This window comes from Malurus melanocephalus, unplaced genomic scaffold (assembly GCF_030028575.1).
Source record: "Malurus melanocephalus ecotype Western Australia unplaced genomic scaffold, MMel_1.1 scaffold_93, whole genome shotgun sequence".
In the NCBI taxonomy this organism is placed as follows: domain Eukaryota; kingdom Metazoa; phylum Chordata; class Aves; order Passeriformes; family Maluridae; genus Malurus; species Malurus melanocephalus.
The window spans coordinates 23,881-45,461 of NW_026623325.1; the positions used below are offsets into that span (position 1 = coordinate 23,881).

Below are 21,581 nucleotides of genomic sequence, written 5' to 3' on the forward strand. Positions count from 1 at the left end.
ACGGCAGCCATGGACCCCGTGCGCAGCTTCGAGCGGTGGAAGAAGAAATACACGCGGCGGACGAAGAGGCTGCGGCTGCAGCGCAAGGAGAGGAAGCGGCCCGAGTGGCAGGTGGAGCGGGAGAACATCGGCCGCCTGGTGCAGCGCTACCCCGAGGTACGGCCGGGCCCGGCAGCGAGGGGCTCTGCGAGCGGCGGAAAAGCGGCTGCTCTCGTGTGCCGTGTGCGTGGGTAGAACTGGCAGGAGGGATGGTATCCGTGTGTGTGGGTTCTGGGCACGAGTGGGGAGCTCCCCCCTGGCTGGCAGGGTGGTGTGTTGGGTGACACTGCTCTCTGGCAGGCAGAGGACTTTTACGTCCACGAGGTAGAGATGATGCTCCGCTATTCCCCAGGCAGAGGAGGACGGGCCAGCATCCGCAGTTCCAGTGGATTTGGTGGAGGTGACTGGGGAGGCTGTGGAGCCAAGGGTATCGGGACCCTCGGGCTGGGGAGTTTGTGGTTAGGAGAGCAGAGAGGAGGAGGAGGAGGAGGAGGAGGAGGAGGAGATTGAAGCTGAAGCATGTGGTGGGAACGGTCGTGACCAGTGGCTCTTAGCCCTTCTCACCAGACAGCATGGATGTCTCCGGGTTGGAGATGGGATCCGTTTGTCTGCATAGAAGACTTACGTCAGGCAGATATCAGTATGAACGAATGTGTTGTTTAACCTCAAGTCAGGGAATACGAGACCTGAAGTGARTGGTGTTGGTTTTGTCACCCCGTCTCCCTTGAATTCCTGTTGGAGAGAGTCGGCTTTGGAATCACACTGATCAGCGGAAAGCACTCTGATTGTGAATAACGGATTAGATGTGCTCTTCCTGTGGTGCTGCTCTGCCTCCTGCCAACTTTTGCTGAGTTTGCAGGGCAGTTGTACTTGGTTATGCACGGCTTGGCACAGCTGGTAAGGACTTTTTGGTGGTTGTAATTTGATTGAGCAGAAAGTAATGGCAAGAGATACAGAAGGAACCCATCTGTTACGATAAAAGAGGTCATGCTGGCTCCTTTAAGATTCAGCAGTTCTTATTCTTGAGCTTCACAGGATCAATTGCTTTAATGTTTGAAAGCAAATGGCATGTTCCTCTCCTAGGCTTGTCTATGTGAATGTCTATGGATGTTTCTGTGTCACTCGTGTGACTCCACATGCATCTGYTTCTGGGCATGGGTGATTGTTCTGTGTCACTGTGCACTTGGGGCTGCATAGTTAGGGATGGGACAGTGGAAGGCTGTGTTGGTATGTATATAGGATTTTTTCCCTTCTCCAAAGTAATGTTTGGCAAAAGTTTAATTGTTCTGTTCATGCACAGCAGGAGCTTGAACTCTACCTTGCAAGAGCTTTGCTTTGAAATATGTCAAAACCATGTTTTAATAAGGGTGTTGTTCCCTTTAACTGTTTTTATCTTTTATTTTTAGAGATTACATTAATTTATTAAGCTACCTGGTTTTACTGGAGAGAACTAGGCTGAAAAGAGTAGTGTTGTGATRTATTAAACAGCTGTAACCCCTCAGTTTTCTGCAATAGGCAGAGCCTGTAAAAGGCCTGGCACTTAAGTAGATACAAGGCTGATCTTGCAGCTCAGTAGCTCTTCATCTGAGGCCTTCTCTGGAGTTGTTAACACAAGATGTCAGGAGGGTCTGAAGACTCTTTTGCTTGGTCCCTGATTTGGGWTATTTCTGTTCAGAAGTTTGTTAAACAATACCTGTTAGAAATGCATGAGTTGTAAGCTCCAAATTTGATATTTAGAAATCTCAGTTTATGGATTTTAGTCAGCATGCGTTCAAAACTGTGTAGTCTTTCTTTTTTGCAGCACAGGTTTTATAAATACAGTAGTCTTTATTTTTTTTTCTAGAGTTTTGTGTTTTTTTTCTGTCCTGCTACTATTTGTTGTTAACTTTGCCAGTGAAAGCTGTTCACATCTGCTAGAACAGACTTGAAAATACTACTTGATGCCTCATGTTTTTAAATAATTGAGCAAACTCATGGACTCAAAACTCATGCTAGYGGGGACTCTATGTGTAGGTGTGTGTAATTAACAATTCTCAAGTATGGATGCATACAGAGAAATAAATTAGTAGGTGTCAGGACAATGAACTTTTAGTAATTTTTTTTTCGCCCTATTGGACAGCTCAAACAAACCCTAAATACACCAAGTGCTAGAGGTTGGTGAATCTGGTGAGCTTCAGGACACAGGTGAACTTTTCTTTTCTCACTCAGATGTAATATTGCTTCAGCCCTGGGTGCCCAAATAAATCCTGTAAGCGAGGATGAGCATACATTCCTAGTAGATCCCTGCTATGGATCTGAAAACGACAGCTGAGCTCCAGTAAGATGGAGACCAGAGACCTCCTAAGATCCTGTGATTTCATGATGGTCTGAGCTTTAAATTATGCTATTAGCCTGCATGATTCAAGTATGTAATTGCTTACTGAGTAGTTTATGGTACATCAGTGGTTTGGCTTAGATCAAACTAGTATAGATTGCCTGACCAGCTAACTTGAATCAAGTCATACTGAACTACTATAAATTTGTGTTAACACCAACTTAAAGAATGCTATTCAGTTTCTCTTTTATGGTTAGATTGTAAGCATTGATTAAAATTATTTTGTTTCAGATAAATGCAAGTGAAATCCAAAGATTTTCAGATTTTCCATTGTCAAAGAAAACCCTTAAAGGTGAGTATAGAAGTTGTCTTTGGAAAATAATATAAGTACAAGTGAATGCATTGTCTACCTGCATCTGAATATTCTTTTTCTTTAAGCTAAGTTTTCAGTAAGTATTGCCATGTACAATGTTTTCTAAACAGAGCAATGCAGTCTTGGGCCAGACAAAATTAAATAAAGTTTTTTTCTTTCTTCTTTTTTTTTTTTTTTTTTTTTTTTTTTTTTCTTACTCTCTGACACTCTCTCTTCTCATCCCATGCTGTAAATACTAGGATTGCAGGAAGCTCAGTATCGTGTGGTAACGGAGATACAGAGGCAAACCATAGGTTTGGCTTTGCAAGGCAAAGATGTACTTGGAGCTGCAAAGACTGGATCAGGCAAAACCTTGGCTTTTATTGTTCCAGTAAGTAATGTACATCCTTCTATTTGTACTCAAACCTCATCTTTGTACTTCATTTGTACTTCATCTGTGAAGTATGGATGTCAGCTTAGGTTAATGAATCCTGAGAAAAAAGTTAGAATTCAACTATCTATGTGTTTCAGGAAAGCCAAGATACTTACGGACTGAATGAAGCTGCTTGAGCTTCTGAAAGAAGTGTATTTTTTGTGCTAGGAATATTTCRAGACTTCGAAGTTTCATTTTGATCCCTACATCAGTAGACCCTGTATGATTTAGGAAGTGCTTTGTTCTTATCTCAGGAATGTTTTCCTGGTGCAACTCTAGTTGTCTATTTTCTTTTGCATTTGAAAACTAGATGTATAAAACAGAGTGGTGGATTTTCTTCAGTATCTTAGATGAGTGGTTTTTGCTTCTTCAAAATGCTACAATTTAGACCTTATATAGCAAACTTAACCTTAGTGATTGTGGGCTTCCATTTCCCTGCTTTTTATGAAATCCTTAAAAGTCACTTCTAGATGCCAGCAGAAAAGTGGTAGGAAAAACCCTGTCAYGGATGAACATGTCTGATAGTTTTACTCAAAGCATCATGATCTGCATTTAATTTCTTCATTTTGAAAGCACAGTTTAGACGTGCTCAAAGTGCACATCTAAGTGGATGCGATCATTTTATGGTTAGATGAAGGGGAATAAATATATTTTTAATAGAGTTGCTCTGTTTTAAACATTACTTGTGTTTTTGTAAACATAAATTTCTTTGGAGCCTACTACGTCAGTAGCTGTGGGAACAGTAGTAGGTGCTTTGAGAACCTCTAGTAAAGAAGATTTATGCTTTATSCTTTTTTAAAAAGATCTTACTAGTAGAGCATAAAAAAAACGTACGTGGCTTCAAAAGTCTTGTGAGAAAAAGTCTTGAGAAACAAGRGTGAGATTACTCCATTAGTTAATCTAAGAGTAGAAGTACATYGTTTTACAAATGTTGTTTTAAAACAGTTTTAGAGAAGAGGGCTAAGAGAGGAGCTGAAGTGATGAGGAGTGGAAAAAAACTAATTGTGCAAGTATGCTTACCAGCTCTCAGTATTTCAGAAGGCTTCAGATAGTAATACCTGTGAAGTCCTTGGGTTAGGATTTGCTGACTAATACAGTGTTTCTGCAGTATGAATTTATAAGAGGAGGAATAATCCTGGTGTGAGCTGTAGGGCAACTTTAGTTGGAATGCTCTGTATGTAATGTGTGGATAGTAATGCCTCAAGTCTATAAGCCAGAGTTAAAGCTTCAATAATTAATGTTCTTCCAGGTACTCTTTCTGTTCCTGGTTCCCACAAAAACTTAGGAGCGGGGAAATTTCTCATACTTGTCTACACTGATTTCTGTTATCATATAAATGTCCTAATTTCCAGAATTTAGCAGAGTAGGATTGATTGTTCAGTAAAGTATTTATGATTTATTGCACATTACTGTCGGTCTTTGGTACTGGAGAATTTTGCTACAGCAAGTATCATTACCATTAGTTAGAATTTATATATAATCAGACTACGTGRAATGTACACTGATGTTTCTTCACATCATTATTTAAATTCATGTGGCTTTGTCTTTTTTTTTTTAATGTGACTTTTTCTTATTAATTGGTTATTACACATTTTCCTTTTGAGATTTTTTTGATGATAATGTGATAATTGCTTTCAGGCTTTGGAACTCCTCTATCGCCAGCAGTGGACTTCAGCTGATGGCCTGGGGGTTCTGATAATATCACCCACCCGGGAGCTGGCCTATCAAACCTTCAAGGTTCTCCGTAAAGTGGGAAAGAATCACGAGTTTTCAGCTGGCCTTATCATTGGAGGAAAGGTGTGTCCTCTCTTGRAATTTTCTGTATGGAAGCATAGCTGAATGCTGTATTAAAGGCTTGTTTAGGAAGGAAACACTGGATCAAAAAGTCAAGGAGGAGAGTAGTTAATGGGAACCATGAGTGACTCACTCATTTTCYTGTGTGCATTTTTTGTCTTTGGAGGCTTTTGCATATTTAAAGTCTTTTCAGGGTCTGTGACTGGAGGGACCTTTCTACCAAGTATTCCAGGACTATTCTGTTAATTTAGATTATTATGAAATACTTTTTCCTCAAGCCATGGGTGTGAGCGTGCTGAAGAAATGGTGGCATAACTGTGCAAAGAGGAAAGGATGCTCCTTGACTGTTCCTTCTAAAAATGGTCAATAGGTTAAACTGATCTGACCATCTCTGGTACTGGACTTCTAGTGTGAACAGCTAGAGCTAAGCTGGTTTAACTCTTTTTCAGGATCTGAAAGAAGAGTCTGAAAGAATCCACCACATAAATATGCTGATTTGCACTCCAGGACGGCTTTTACAACACATGGATGAAACTTCATATTTCTATGCATCTGATCTGCAAATGTTGAGTAAGTTTTAAAAGTACTTTGAAAGTACTCAGGARTATATTGTGACAGGTCATAATTGTGTGCCGCACTTTTTTACATAAAAAATATATTCTTGTCATAGTATGTAGATGAAATGGCATTTCAGCTCACACATTTGTCATGGTTTGAACTTGGCCAAAAGCACCGCACCCACGACGTTCCCTCCCCCCCCACCGGAGAGGCAGAAGGGAGAGCAAAAGCCCAATTAACATTAAAATTTATGGCTTTCAGATAACATAACATAATTGAGAGAAAGATATGTATATGCTCCAGAAAATGGTCAGACAGGCTGAATAACTTAACTTGCAAAATAGATTTATTACTAAAAATTACTAAGAAAAAACTACTGCACCAGGAAGAGGAACAGAAATAGGGAAAAATTTACAGGGAGAAGAAAATAAAAACGGACATTTTAAGACACCTGTTACTCTTTCCRGGGACCTGTCTCTTTCTCAAGTCGCCCCTCTCCACCCTGCCATGCCTTCCCACACACAAAGCGGGGCAGGGATGCAAGCTTTAACATAGATCATAGGAGAAGAGTCYAAGCTGTGGAAGTTCTTTTCCCAAGAAAGTCAGTGTATAACTGCTGATGGCATGGGATTCTTTTCTTTACCTCATGGGAGAAAGGAAAACAGTCCAAGGCCACTCTCTCAAATCTCCTGGCAGAACACAGCTTCTTCTAAGCATCCACTTGCTTCAGACGTAGGGCAGGGGGGGAGGGTGGGGGGGGCACCTCTTCCCCCGCAGAACACAATTTCTTCTAAGCGTCAACTCGCTTCAGACTCACTTCAGTGAGGGGGGGGCCAAGCCTCTTCCCCATTTTTGGCTCCTGATCAGTTCAACCTTAAAGGCCAGGTTTTTCTCAGAGCAAGATTGCTCTCTTTTCTATACAGGTCTTGCATTGAAGAAAATAGTCCTTTTGAGAACAGCTTGTTTTCTCCATGTTCAAGTACCACAGCAGCAGTGCAGCACCTGTCTTCTTCTTACTGTGATCCTAGGTCTCCATTTTTTTCTTACATCTCCTCACCCTCCCCCTCAGTCTTTCCCCAGCATGATATTAACAACCTAAAAACTAAATGATGGTCACACTCTATCTTGCTTTGAATTCTTCTTAAGTACAAGACCATACGTCATCACAGAGGTGTAACCAACCTGTGCAATTGGCCCAGGCCTGACCAGCAGCCTGTCCATCAACCTCAGAGCCATAATGGATTTGCTCTAAAACACAGGGGGCAAGGCTGGAGAAGGAGAAAGCTTCTAGAACTTTGTCATAGGAGCCATCTTTGTGGTTTCTTGGTCCCATCCCCCCACCACCAAAAAGTCAGACCGAGTAAAATCAGGACAACATGTTAAAATTAAATTAGAAACAGCAAAACCTCTTTCTTGTGTATACCTTCTCCGAATCAGTTGCTGAGTGTGCCTTCCTTAAAATTATAAGAGCAAGCAAGGGATTTAGTAAGGAACTCAAACGCCAGTGTAGTGCCCCATATAATCATTTGTATTTGTCTTTACTAATGCTAAACATTCCTTGTCTAGCTATGGCTTTTGTGTCTTTCCTGACATGATATTAACTAACTATATAGAATATCCTTTGCTGTGTCTGTGTTTTGGACCAGGTCTAGAAGACATTTTTCTTTGTGTTTTAAAGCAGATTTCTGCTTCTTTTATTGATTTGTTTGCATTGTTAGCGTTGTTTGTTTTCATCCTTCCAGCCTGAACAAAAATTTTCAGTGTAATGAGAAGGTTTGCCTGCTACTAAGAACTGCATAATCTTTAGCATAGCTTGAGGAACTCAGAAGTAATTAAGAATCTAATGAAGCTGATAAAATGTGAAATTATGCTTGCTACACTTAGTACAATTCATGGCAGTTAGACAAGAATTGCATTAAATGTAGGCTCTTTTAAAGCTTTGTCTCCGTGCTACTCAGGTTATGCCCCATATTTTAGTGGTAAATTCAGCTTAGGGACACAGTATTGTTTTGCTCTGTCACAAATACTAGAACACTGTTTTACGTTCTGTACTTTTATTTCAGTAATAGGACAAGGAATCTGATTGCAAAATGCCAAACTGTTTACTTGAGATGCTGATCTTTTTTCTTCAGCATGTAAAACTGAGGACTGTAGCGCATAGATTATGGGAAATACTATGATTTCTGCTGCAGTTTTTTTTTAAAAAAAAAGTTTTATGTAGTACATGAATGTCTAAAGAGAATCCTGTCATGTACAGTAGTTAATTTAATCTGCATTTTAAGTGTGGATGAAATTTTGTGCTATATGGATTTAATGTAGAGCCTTTTGAAATAACTAARTCTAAAATCAGATTTTCTCATATTTATCCCTCAATCCAGTTCTTGATGAAGCTGACAGAATTTTAGACATGGGGTTTGCKGATACAATGAATGCAATCATAGAAAATCTACCTAAGAAACGCCAGACCTTGCTTTTTTCTGCAACACAAACGAAATCCGTGAAGGATCTTGCRCGGCTGAGTCTGAAAGATCCAGAATATGTTTGGGTCCACGAGAAAGCCAAATTCAGGTATATTGGGATTTTTTTTTTTTCTGGGGAGGGTTAGTGATCCCTATATAGTGATCCTACTGATTAGGATCCCTAATAGTGATCCTACTTAACTGCTTTTCTGACAGTTCCTTGAATCAGAGGTTGCACTGTGCATCCATCACTGGATCAGTGTCTGATCCTGCTGTGTACCTTCTTGAAAGCAAGCACCTTCCAAATCAGAGGGGACTATTTCTGACTGAATCATTACAGGGAASCTGAACCTATGCTTGTCTCCTCAGGCAGCTTCTCAGACTGGAAACTTTTTTCCTCAGGAGGAAGCTGCAAGGTGGATCATAGCCAGTGTCCTTGTGTAGCAGCACTCAGTTCTGAATRACWGCTTTTTTTTTTTKTTGTTGTTTSGCTTCCTTGCCTCCTGCATGTGTGTACTTTACTGTGMAAAACACTTCATGTTCACAAATACAGTTTGTGTGCTGTTTATATATCTGGCTTTCTAAGGAAGTGCTATCCCATTGAGAAAGTGCAGAATGAGTGTCTTGTTTGTGTATTCAGTATTAAGTGCCCAAAAGRAAGCATGTGGTGTTGGTCCATGTGCAGTAACTCTTGTGGTTTCCTCATATGTTGCATTTTCTGTGCATGTTTAGGGCTCTGGCCCTGTGTGCACAAAATAAATTTGTCTTGCCCTACAGTTTGGAGCAGGATGGGAGGCCCTTGTTGGAAGGGAAGTATGTGGTGCACCACATTCAGAAAATTGAATGTCTCATTAAATGATTGTTGCTTTTTGGCACAGTRTTTTCTTTTGAAATTCAAATAAAGWTTGTTAYTTTGCATTTCTGTGGGCTTGATCATATGAGTATCAAATTRCTTATGAACATAGCTGATTCTTTTTCTGCTCTTTTATGAAATAGACATACGTTTCCATATTTAAGATGCAGGAGAAAGTAAAGTACAGTGATAAAAATGGCTTTCCTGGGAGCAAACAAGAAATCATCAGGAGGATGYATGGCAGAACCACATTGAATCTTGAAGAAGTTTTTACTATTTTTTTGATTATTTCTTTATTGTACTGCAAATCCTTTTTTTAATCAGTATTACTATCAAAGGCATCTTAAATAAGCATGATTGGCAGAAAAAAAAWGAGTGGTTAATATGCTCTTAGCTGTAGAGGATGTACAAGCGTAATATGAAGTCTTCGTTTTGGGGACTGTCTGTTTCACAGATCTCCCACATTTGGTGAAGTCTATTTTAAAGTACATTTAATTTTTAAAAATGCTTGGGAGAATGTAATTAGGTAACAAACCAAATCAGAAAAAAAAGAAAGTATAAATTTGTTTTGGAATTTACTGCCTTAGTAGTATAGGTTATTGCCTTATAAAAGCAGTTTCCACTGAAAGACTTAGGCAAAAAGTGCTGTGGTGTGCTTAAATAAAAGAATAAAAGCTGGAGGAGTCTYTTAYAATKTCATCCTCCCAAGTGACCACCTGTACAGAAGTAATTCTGAAAACCCTTGGTCTGTTTAGGGGGAAAGTAGTAGGACTGTAAGAGATATATCTAAATGTTTATCTCAAAGGCAAATATTCCAAAGAATTTTTTGTTGTTTTATTTCTRTTTTTAAGAATAGAAATRTGAGCTCAGATGACAGTTGAGAGCTTTAGAAAGTCACTTTGCATCTCAGTATAATCAGTAGAAGTACATCAGTGTTCTTGTGCATGATTAGACTCTGCTTGACATTGCCTTAAGCACAAATGATGCTTTAATAGGACTGATAAAATTGCATTTTAAGTCAAGGCAGTTCGAATGTCACTGCTTAGACTTGGAAAGAGTTTGCCTTGCTACTAAATTAATTTAGAACTAATGTCAAAAGTCATCTGTCCCTCCCCACTGGCTTTTAATAAGGAAATTGATGTAGATTTCAAGTGAAGCTGCTTGGACTTATTCCTCAAAGTGGRAGAGCTTTCCAGCCTGACTCCTTTTCTCCTTTTACTGAGTAYGTGTAAGACACTCATGGCTTAAAAGAAAGGTGAGACGTTTCTGTGATTTATCTAAATGTATTTTTTTTGGTGTGGTTTTGTTTTATTTTTTTTTTGCTTTAGTACCCCGGCAACTTTGGATCAGAACTACGTTGTCTGTGAGCTTCAGCAAAAAGTAAACATGTTATACTCTTTCCTAARAACTCATTTGAAAAAGAAGAGCATTGTGTTTTTTGCTAGCTGTAAAGAGGTATGTTTTCTTTCTCCCCCTTCCCCCCAGCATATTAAAACTGATAAAATGAAGAGATTAACGTAGATATCAAGGCACCAGAGAGGTGAGATTCTGGACTAATCTGCAAAAGGARATTGGAGGAGCAAGACATCACTTGCTGCATGTCATGCAGGACCTTTGTTCTGAGCCAGGAGCCCAGGCTCAGAACAGGATGGTTCTGGAAACCTCAGTGTACTCTGCCATTTTTGTGGTCTGCTGTTAAAAATGAATGCTAARGGTTAATGTCAGTAAGGCCCAGCTATTTCAGTTTTTCTTGTGGCATGTTTCATAGTTAGCTGACAAAGTATTTCAGTAGTTGTACTTGCTTTCTTACAAGCTTTTAGGTCTGCCTATTTGAGAAAGTGATTGTGAAATAGTACAGGGAAAGGTTTTTCTTACATAGCAAGTAATCCTTCACATACCARCTTGTATAAGTGTCCTGGAACTCATTTGTTGAAGTTATTTGCATGCGTTTGGCACAGRTATTTGTATCTRTAACAACTGCMTGTATCAAGTATTTTGCAATGCAGRTTTTCCTTGCTAGTATAATACARTGCTAGTATTTTACAATAATAGACCATTTTACAGTGGTCTAGTAAATACTTACTGCAGTTCTTTCATTTGTGCAAGATGTTGCAATATTTTTGTTGTTCTGCAGTTGACTTGGGAGTACACTGAAGTGGTCGGCTTAGTTGTRCAGAAATTCTTGGAGCTGCATCGGTTCCTGCAGTTTTTGTATCTGCTTTTTTAAAAAGGTACTAGGTAGCTGCCTGCTATAAAATAATGTTGGCATTGTAGGTAAGAGTAAACAGGTTAATTTTGTAAGAGAAACTGTTGAAACTTGAAATAGTAAACTGCGACTCTAGGCTGGTTTGAGTTKCAAGTATAAAACACAACACTCATCYAGTACTGTTTAAAAGCAGTGCTTCTGATGGACTCTTGATACTTTGGTACCTTGCATACGGCCTCACTAATCATGTCCCAAGTTGTTCTTGCTGTTAACTACTCTTGATTTCCTTTAGGAGATGCCATCAAAAGGCTTGTTAATGTTTTGCCACAGTTGGTTTCATCTTTCAGTACCTGGTGTGTAACAAGGTCTCAAAGCAACGTCTCGTGTCTCTGATGTGGAGAAATGTTTATTTAATTTCATGTACCATATTGCTTGCTGTATACACAGTATATGATCTTAACAAGTTTAATTAACATTGCATCATAACTTCTCCCCCCCCAATTTGTTGGCTAGGTCCAATATCTATTCAGAGTGTTCTGTAAGCTTCAGCCTGGTCTTCCTGTACTGGCMCTCCATGGCAAGCAGCAGCAGATGAAGAGAATGGAAGTCTACACGTGTTTTGTTCGGAAAAAGGCAGCAGTGCTTTTYGCTACAGATATTGCAGCTCGTGGCCTGGGTAGGTACCCACAGAAGCAACAACTAAATCACACTTTAYACTCTGAGTACTGACCCAATTGGTGAAAAATTAAGCTGTAAGTTTGCTTAGGAGCTCATTAGGGTATTCATYTCTGAAAAGAGAGATGCTTCTTAGAGTTCTGCTGTTTCTTTAGAAGAGGCCCATTTTGTGCTTATCTTTTCTTTTGATCCCGGAGAAGCTTAAATGGTATGGAAATAGTGATGTATTTGCTTACTACATGCTGTAAGGCAAGATTTCAGCAGTTTTAAGTATTTCTGATATGCCTGTATCCTGTGGGCTATTCCAAAGGATRTGAAAAATTACTAACCTACCAGTATGTGAAAATAGAAACCTGAAATTTTAATTTCTGATATGTGAGTGGCATTATAGGACTGTATTGATAAGGAGAYAAAAAGAGATGAAGTTAAAAAGACTTCTATTAGTCCTTTCAGGTATTTAGGTATAACACCAGATTTTTCAGGAGGCTGTTTGTTCTTTGCAACAGCAAACTCCGTTGTCCAAAATAYGAGGTTTGTCACTATGCTGCAAAAAGAAGGAAGGTGCTCTAAAATCTGAAGACAGGAATGAAAACTGTTTATCATACCTTCTACACTGCTGAAATATCACCAGTGACYATTTCATTTGGGTATTGTTAGTTTGGTTTAGACTGTGGGTATCATATGGTATTTCTGTATGTGACAGCTGAAGTAGTGTAGTCTCACCAGRGCTAACTTCAAACCTCAGTGGTGTAGGATATTAATAGGGTGGGTGAAAAGCAGGTCAGACATTGTCATATAATTGTTAGCCATAGTGATGTTTTATCATTTGTGTGACACAAAGCATGTCTATTCTTGTCAAGTGTGAAATTATGTTCCTTTCATTGCACTGTCATAATTAAGGAAATGAACACACAATTAATTTAACTTTCCTTGATGAAGAGACTGATTGTTTATGTATGCTAATACATGCAACTGGTTTTGGTTTTATTTCAGAGGTTGCACCTTATGTCTGTAAATGGGTCCAAAAGATGGTTCTTACAGGAATTTATGATCCAAAATAATACTCTCTTGAATAGGAGAGTTTTGAGTCCAGTAAACTTACTTGATATATTTTTTTTTTACACAGATTTTCCAGCAGTAAACTGGGTCATTCAGTTTGATTGTCCAGAAGATGCAGACACGTACATCCACAGAGTAGGAAGAACAGCCAGGTTTGTTTTCACTTTTCATTAGTATTTTMATGTTTAAAACTAGTTCACTCTAGGGACAAATAATGGGCTAAAGACTCACTTGAAAAAATTAAGATATAAATTAGAAAAAGGCTGTTATCACTAAATGACCCTTTGATTAGTTAAGAGGAATGATTTAACTTAATAATTTCTTAGTGAGCTTCAGTGACTTGTTACAGCAGATAAAAATATCCTGGTTATTTCATGGGATCAGGGAAGATTAATAGTAAGGAAATAGAAAACCTTTTTCACTTGGCAGGATTACCTCAAAGGCTGAGTTGAGTGTGTTTGTGGGTGGAAAAGCTTGTTTTGCCACTGACATTTGTAGATAAATAAGGTTTTAGACTGTGGATCCAATTTCTTTATGTCATTGAAGACTCTTCAAAAGAATGGAAATACTTCTTCCGCATTTTAATTTGGGAGAAGGAATCAAATGTTAATTACAGGTTAAATTTTTAATATTCTAAGTCTTTTGTGGAATTATGTTCTTAGGCRTAGCTTTAGTTAAAATACTTGTTGCTAAGCCTTTATGATGGGAGTTACCCAGATAMACTGTTGAAAACTAGGTCCTTCATCTCTGAAGTAGGTTTTTAAGTGAAACAGAAGCTGTTATTGCATATAATTCAGTGGATCAAAAACCTMATGCAATTATCTGAAGGATGAAATACAAGACGTAGCATTATATTTTGTCTATAATTTGTTTGTAGTAGAGCTTGCAACACAGGCTGTTGTCAAATCTAATGACAGAGCAGTTGCTTAGAATAGGATTTCAACACTGTAGGCATTTGAGATCTGTGTTCCTGCATCAGAAGGCTGTATATTTTAGTGACTGTACCATGAGAGTGCACTTCCAGCACTCTTTCAAAATGTCAAATTTTTAGCCATGTTTTCATTATAATCGGCAATATTTCTTCCCCACTCTGTCTCTGCTCTCTGTTTTCTGGTCTGCTGTAGGAGAAGGGACTGATAAATTTTTAAATTACTTTGAAAAAAACCTGTCAATGAACAGAGTCAGTGAATGTTACATATAATTAGATAAAACACATTTCTGTTTTGCTAATTAAAAATTTAGATGTAATCTTATGCATACCAATTGAGAGCAAAGCAAAAGCATATAGGCTTGGTTAGAATTCTGTAATGTTTTCTGTCTTTTTTTTTTTTTTTCAGTCCTGTGTGGCTTCTGCAGAAGGCTTGTAATTTTGTCTCTTTGGCGTGCTGTCATCATGGAAGGAAAACAGTGTGTTTGGCACTGTTTAATTGGCAGTGTTTAGGATACTAGTTCAGCTCTTTCTGAGCTGTGTCACTGAGTTAAAGCAGCTCCTGGAGCTGTAATCCTCAGGCCTTGTCCCAATTCTCATTCGGAGCTGAGAAGAGCAATTTTAAGTAGGTTTAGCAGGGCAAACAGCTCTAAAGAGCTGCAAAGACAAACAACCTTTGTCATAATGCTTTTATTCAAATGTCACTGAGAAGACCTTAGCCTGACAACCTTAAGGGTCTGTCTTTAGTGGTCTCTTTAACACAGCCCTCTGTAATTGCCCGAGGGACAGATTTAGACAGAAAATTGGGGCAGAGTGTTTGTCTCAGGGGCTATGGGCTGTGCTGCATGCCTTGCTGGGCTGTCGTTTACATTTCCTTCTATATGAATTTTTCAGTAGGGAGACCATAGAGAAACTGGGAGTACATCTGTGCAAGTTGTGTGAGCTGGCGGGTGTTGATTGACAGTAAAAGAAAATTCCTTCTGTAGGAAAAGCTTCATGGGTATTTTCTGTTTCTTAACCTTATGCAAAGATCRGGAGGTACCTGTGCTGGGCATTCATTTTGAAGAAACATACAGGCTCTCTCTATCCTTAAGGTAAAGCAGTCCTGGAAGGAAATCTGTTTACAAAACTTAATAGCATCAGATAGATCTTTGGAAATAAAACAAGGGAAATGTCTAATAATTTCAAGCAAATACTATGCAATAAGTAAATATGCTAATGCACTTTTTGATGTGGGTAATTGAGAATGTACTTCTCATTGAAGTTGAGTGTTGAGTAGGAAGCTTCACTTGTTTTCAATAGCTACAGATCATATGAGAAGCTTGTGTTTCTTCTAGAAACTTGATAAAAATGAACTGAACTGGAATTTAGCAGTCCTCATTAATGAGGTTAGAGATAATTAMAAATTTTCATGGGTTATGAGAATATAATTGCATAGAATGAAAGCTAAATTAAATAGCTAATTAAGAGGCTGTCTTAAACTGTAATTAAAAACTGGGATGCCAAATACTGTTTACTTTTGAAGTAAAGTTATTTTGTGATATAAAAGTAAATATGAAAGGAGAGAAGTTATGTTAGAGACAGGACTGGAAARCCTTTGACTAACAATCGTGGATGTGTTCCTGCATCCGTATTACAATTTTGCAAAGCTTGATCTAAGATGAGAGGTAATGGTTTATTTTTAAGTGGATAAGGCCACCGGTCTCCCTAAGAAGCGCTTCACTTGCATTTTACCCCGTTGAAGAACAGAAATTGCAACTCCTGCATTTTTGATTTATGGTAAAGTAAAATCAAGAAAATCTGGGTGCTGTCCAGTAGTGCTTTTACTTTATAGTAGAATTGACAAGTACTGAGTGGGTTTTTTTCTTAATAAGTTTGAAAGGAATGCTATAATTGGAGTGATTGAAAGCTGCTGATTCTRACTGTTTTTAAAGTCTTAACTAGTTCAGTGACAGAATTTCTAAAATACTGACAATATCATGGGCACTCCAGTAAACAGTTTTGGCATTATTTTTGCCACACAATTTCTTAGAAAAATCAGTGGATTAAAACACTAGAGTACAGTGTTTTCCTGTGGGTTTTAGTTCCAAAAGCTGTAAATAAAAGCTGCTTGTAACAATTGCCTGCAAAAGTAATTTCTTCTGGCTTTTAATTTCTATTGATGCCTTCTTTCTGTAACCTTTGAAGGCTACAGTTAAAAATATTCTTTGATTAATTTTGGGAGACAAGTTACAGTGCCACTAGGGGACAGCAGAAGATAATAATAATTTTTGAAGCAAACTGATGCTCACTTTTTTCCCCAGCTGTTTTTCCAAACATAATATCTTAAGTTGTATGGCATAAAAAAAAATAGGAATATTTTTCTTCAAATCATGATTGCATTGTTGAGAAAGACACAAAAAAGTCTATTTTATCCTTTTATTCATGCATAATTATCTTTAATTTTGGATGTATCTGTATCCTGGCAAGTCTGGGTAATTGACTTTTTTCTCTCCTGGCACTACATTCATCCCTCTATTTGTTCAATTTTTTTTTTTTTCCCTCAGAAGCTACTAGTAAAAACTTCTGCTTGAGTTTAGTGATTCTTCTGTCGGGAGTCTTTTTAAAATACACTGGCATGTTAAACAGAATAAACGTTTTTGCTTTGCAGTTTTTATCTGTGGTATGTCCGGAGCTTTATACAAGATACACGTCTGACTGGTGCAGGCTTCTGATGGTATTTAATCCAGCCTAGCTGGCTGGGTTTCTTAGGTGCTTACACTGACTTAGGAAAGTAGTTATAATTTTGTTGTTGTCATTAAACCTAGTGTGCATATGACTTCTGTCTAGCTCAGTGTATGCTTTCTTTTAATAAGCTGTATTTCTGAAAAGAAGTGGAATAATAAAACTCCATCTTCCCAAAGCAGAATAGTCTGTTACCCACCATCTTTGTACTGGCTAGTATGATGATTAGACCCAAAGAGGTATGGATAAAGACATCTTCTAAGAAGAATGTGCTTTTTAATGCTTTGTGAGTACTGGACAAYACACACACTGGTCAAATTATGGACAGGTGAAAGAGGCAGATCATAGAATGATCTTGTTCTGTCAKGAACAAGAAGCTCATTAATGCTCAYTGGGGCTCTCCTTAAGTAATTGCACATTATATGTGTGAAAGTGAGTCTAGTAAGSCTTTAGAGTAATGTGGCAATCAAGTATTTAAAAAAATTTCTCTATTAGGTGGAGGCTTGATTTTTATTTCTTTTTTTAATTGGGAAAACTATTTCAGGGATGTGTGTCTTGGGTCCTGAATAATCAGGACAGCCAAGATGACAACTCCTTGTTTTGATTATTTTTCTATTTTTATTTTAAGACMCACTGAAGCACTTTTAATGTTGTTTAAAAATAAATATAGTATTAAGACCATCTCATATTGCAGTCAAGTCATCATCCTAACTCAAGTTAAGTAAAAATAGCTGCCAGTGGAGGTCACAAGACATTGTTGACAGCACATTTAACTTGGAATTCACATTATTAAATTCTCTAAAATTAAACACTGTATCCTAGCTACATTCTTGACAGTGGCCTCTGATGCWGCAGTTGTACTGACTGGCACTGTGTTATCTGCTAGAATTCTCTTCCTGATGGAATGGTACGAGTGTTCCTGTACGCTGAACGATTAAATGCCAAGGTTATTACCTGCTGATGGGAAGCTATGCCGTAAGCTGGAATAACAAAATAAATAAGTGCATGTATTTTAACTCAGCAGAATGGACACAGCTGCTGTGGCAAATGGATTACTTCCAGTCGGGCCTGGGGAAGCCAAAAACCTCCCAAGGCCTTTTGAATTSAATTTATTCTAAGTCTAGCTTGATAAGGTTGGTGAGCCACTACTTGTTCTTGACCATTATTTTTTGTGACCAAGACTGGCAAACAGGGACGCCGCCCCAGTATGACTGAATGARGGGGATGGTGGTTTTGTGGCACAAGTAAAACCCAGTTGGTTTTCTGAACTTGCCAATAGGTATGAAAGGGCTACTTTCCAGACAGAAAAAGGRAAAGGATATTAAGTGATCAGAAGGAAAGAAAAAAGAAGCTGAAGCAGTCTCTGACTTCATAGCAAAATTTACTGATAATTTTTGGGGGATACTGAACTATGATCTATGTAATGGAGAAATAGAAGTGAACCAAGCATTAGAAGCTAAAGCAAAACCAAAAAAATGAAGMCAGTTCACATTTTGTTGTTTAAATGCTCTATGGGATGTCAGASTCTTCTCCCTGGATGAACTAAGGACCCAGGGATAAACACTGACTGCCTGCTGCRTTTGTTCAGCTGTGAATAGTCAAGAACTTTCTGATCTCTTATGATTTTTGTTGGGCTGCTTTGGTAGAACTTGCTTTAGATGGTACAGTGTGTTTTCTGGTTGCAGTGCACACAGATCTCTTATTAAAGATTTGTTGTTTTAAAGAGAAATAGATATTACAAAAAAAGGCCGTTGATCATATAGATGGGATAGAMATTCCAATATGCATCTATTTTCTGTGCTCATTTGTCATTTAAAAAGCCAGAATAACAAATAACCRTATTATGAAAGAAACCTGGCAGTGTAGAAGTTATGATAAATGGTAGATAAAACKCTTCTTGTTCCTGGGCATGGAAAAATAATGTTTTCTTGGTTTGAAGCTTAGATTTCACCAGTCCTCATTAAGTCAGAAGGCCCAGAAGGTAGTAKGATTGGAAATAAAGTTTTGCCTGAATTGAGCCTGAATATTGGAGACCTTGAACTGTTACKTTGTTTAAGAAATACATTTAGAAATAGTAGCTTATACAGTCAAATTCAGTGGTTGAATTTTAAAACAAAATATGAATTACTGTATTTCTGTAGAAGCCCTTARGGGTAGATACCGATGAAAAGATTTGTTACATGTATCAGATTGAAATAGATCTGCTCAGACTAAAATTGTCCATTTTGATATGTTTTGGATATATTTTTATGGATGTCTTGTATACTTCTACACAAAAACGTGCAACAYAGACAAATGCATYAATTAAATGCCTTTTCCTTCACTAYGGTAGTTGTTCTATAAAAAAAATTGAAAACAGTTAAAAAAGGAAACATAAATTACATGCTAAAAATAGTAGAACTTGACTCACTAGCTTTTTTCCTAATCCGTCTTATATTAAGCATGATTGTTAGGTTATTAGCTGATAATTCACTGCCATTTCTCTCAGTCTTTGCAGGGGCAAATCTTTGTGTTAGACACAGGAGTCTGTGCTGCTTTTTATATTTTGCTCACCAGTTTTTTCACATGATGAAATCATCTTGTTCTTGATTCTTTATGGAAAGTAAATTATGTGCAAAGATTTAAAGAACATTATTTTTGCAAAATCAAGTGGTCCAGATTATTTCTCTTCAGAGAAGGGTGTGAATGGTGTGTAGTRAATAAATGATCACCTTATGTGATGAATAACTTGGCTTCACAGTGGTAGTAGCTATTTAGTAGTTTTGTATTTATAGTTTTGCACCTATGCGTGGTAAACAAAGGGCCTGTCAGAAGAAGAGTGGAAATACATAATTAGTGTAATATGTAGATAATGCACTTGCAAAATCAGGCACATTTATTGGGATTGGATTTGATGCTGTTACAAATGCTTAACTTATTTACCTTAACATTTTGAGAGCAGTSTCTTGTTTGCTTCTGGTAAATCTCTAGCAGATTTGATTGGTGTGAGGAAGAGACAGTTGAGCATTTGATCTGGCKTCCCTGGTGCCTGATTTCCTTTCTCTGAAAGGATTTACTGTGGAGAGTTTCTGCTGAACTATCTGAATGTGGCTTGTTGGCTAGGAATGCAGTACTTTTGGGAATGGGCTTTGATWTAAGGTCACAAGTTTTACAGTAATAGCTTACTTCCTTCTATGTCTTTGGACAGATGAGATGACAGTGTATGTTGATGCTATCTGTGCTGGCCCAGTGAGCCTAAAATTAGATCTTTAGTCAAGTCAATCTGGTAAAGTCCCATTCAAGTTACAGATTAAAAAATCCCCACAAAATACTTTTTTTTGAGTATGGTGGTGGATGTGTGAAGTCCAAAGTATTAAAAAAAAAAAAAGTATGCTTATGGTTCCTGCATATTCATATGTGGTAAATATCTTCAAAAACCTTATCACCTCCCATATATTGCATTTTCTGCAATGGGAAACATTCCAATTCAGGAAACGGTTATGCAAATATCTTTATATCTACAACCCTCCTCCCCCAAATTTTATGATTATCTCATCATCTCAGTTTTTTCCTTTGCCAGTTTTTAAAATAGATTATTTTTTCTTGCCAAACAAAGCAGAAATRCTGCCTTTAATTCTGTAAATTTGGYATCAACTTATGTCTTCTGAAATACRAATGTTAGGGAAACATGTAATACATCTGTTGGAGACAACCTCTATAACATTTCCTGTGAGGTCTCCATATCTGTGCACCATACCCTTACAGTTCCCTTTCCAGAACTTTTTTCCTACTGGATATTTGCTTTACAGCAGAACATTGGTGCCTGATGACCATGAATGAGATGGTTCCCATTCCTGTTTTATTCCGTTATCACCACAACTCTTACGTCACTGAGAACTAAGATGTGGTGCCTTTGGCTGAACTCTATGTTACATTGGTCATGGCAAGGATGTAGAAATACTCTSAACGTAGTTAGAACAAGCTTAGCTCTCGCTGCATGGCAAGGTGGATTTGGTTAAAAACCACAGTATTTCATTTGATGCCTTTGTGGTAATGGTAATATTGTTTACTTTAGTAGTGTTGCCTAGGGGTATATGCAGCCATTGACTGGATCTGATCATGGCAGCTTAAGATAGGTTAAATGAGGCAACAATTGAATGTATTTGGCCTGCATCAAAGCCAWTTTTTTCTCATCTAGTCTTCATTGGCCAGTTGCCGTTCTATTTCTTCATACTTGATGTTAGCTGCTGGTTCAGGTTGATTTTAAGCAGAAATTTAGGATAGAGTCTATCATGGTAAAYAAACTATCCCCTTAATTTTCATGTAGCTTTTTTGTTTGTTTGTTTGTTTTTTTGTTTTATTTTGTTTTTTATCCAGTGCAGATATTTGGCAACGCTTTGTTTCTTTGATGTGGAAATGATGTTCTTAACATTTTAAATCCATTTTTCTCTGCTTGTAATTAGCCAGTACCACATTGTCATAAGTAATTTATCYCACTTCCTTCCTGACTGCCTTCAGTGTTTTTCCTCGATTGTAGGCATCTTTTTGTCTTCTTCAGTCACTGTAAATATAAGCCTTTGCTTTCTAGCACTAATGATGATTTTTCATGGCTTCCTTGTTTGTAAGTCATGATTGAGTTGCAGAAAAGTTACTTGCCTTTTTCAAAAGTATTGAAGTCAGTAGATCCTAAAAAATAAAACCAGATGTGAACTAGAAGTATTTTTTTTTTTTTGCCCAAAGACTTTCTTCAAGTTAGATGCGATTTTCCATTGACCTGGAATGAATTGTATCTTGTACCCTAAGAGACTGTTAGTATCACAATGCAAAGATGAGTCCTTTCTCTGGTTTCTTGGTCACCTTGAGGAGATGACAAGATATCATCAATTACTACACAGTCCAAGGAAGTCCAATTACTTTGGGATTTTTAATTTACTTTTTTCAGCAGAGTCGAAGTGCATACTTAGTGAATAATAAATCACCAGAGTGAATTAGCATTTTAGAACAGATGTTTGGTTTTGGTGATGATGGACTACTTGAAGGTTTGCAGTCAGCAAGGATGGGGAGAGCTTCTAATGTCACCTCATCTGCAGAAGTTGTCCTCCTGCTGAAGAATTACAGTAACTTAGGTTATTTCTTCACTGCTTTATCATCTATAAAGGTTTAAAGGTTTTATCTATCTGCTGAAATTAATTACAGAGATGTTCTTCT

General features: G+C 37.8%; 1 protein-coding gene across 1 annotated transcript in view; it reads left to right on the top strand.

The window, feature by feature from the left end:
- The window catches only part of DDX10 (DEAD-box helicase 10), a 154,204-nt gene that overhangs the window by 1,027 nt on the left and 131,596 nt on the right, over nucleotides 1-21,581 (top strand). Inside the window, exons 2-10 of the mRNA XM_057368471.1 lie at nucleotides 7-156; nucleotides 2,645-2,705; nucleotides 2,966-3,096; nucleotides 4,777-4,935; nucleotides 5,382-5,502; nucleotides 7,869-8,058; nucleotides 10,131-10,257; nucleotides 11,522-11,684; nucleotides 12,810-12,894. Coding sequence (XP_057224454.1) covers nucleotides 7-156; nucleotides 2,645-2,705; nucleotides 2,966-3,096; nucleotides 4,777-4,935; nucleotides 5,382-5,502; nucleotides 7,869-8,058; nucleotides 10,131-10,257; nucleotides 11,522-11,684; nucleotides 12,810-12,894 — 1,187 coding nt within the window. The remainder of the gene's footprint in view (nucleotides 1-6; nucleotides 157-2,644; nucleotides 2,706-2,965; nucleotides 3,097-4,776; nucleotides 4,936-5,381; nucleotides 5,503-7,868; nucleotides 8,059-10,130; nucleotides 10,258-11,521; nucleotides 11,685-12,809; nucleotides 12,895-21,581) is intronic.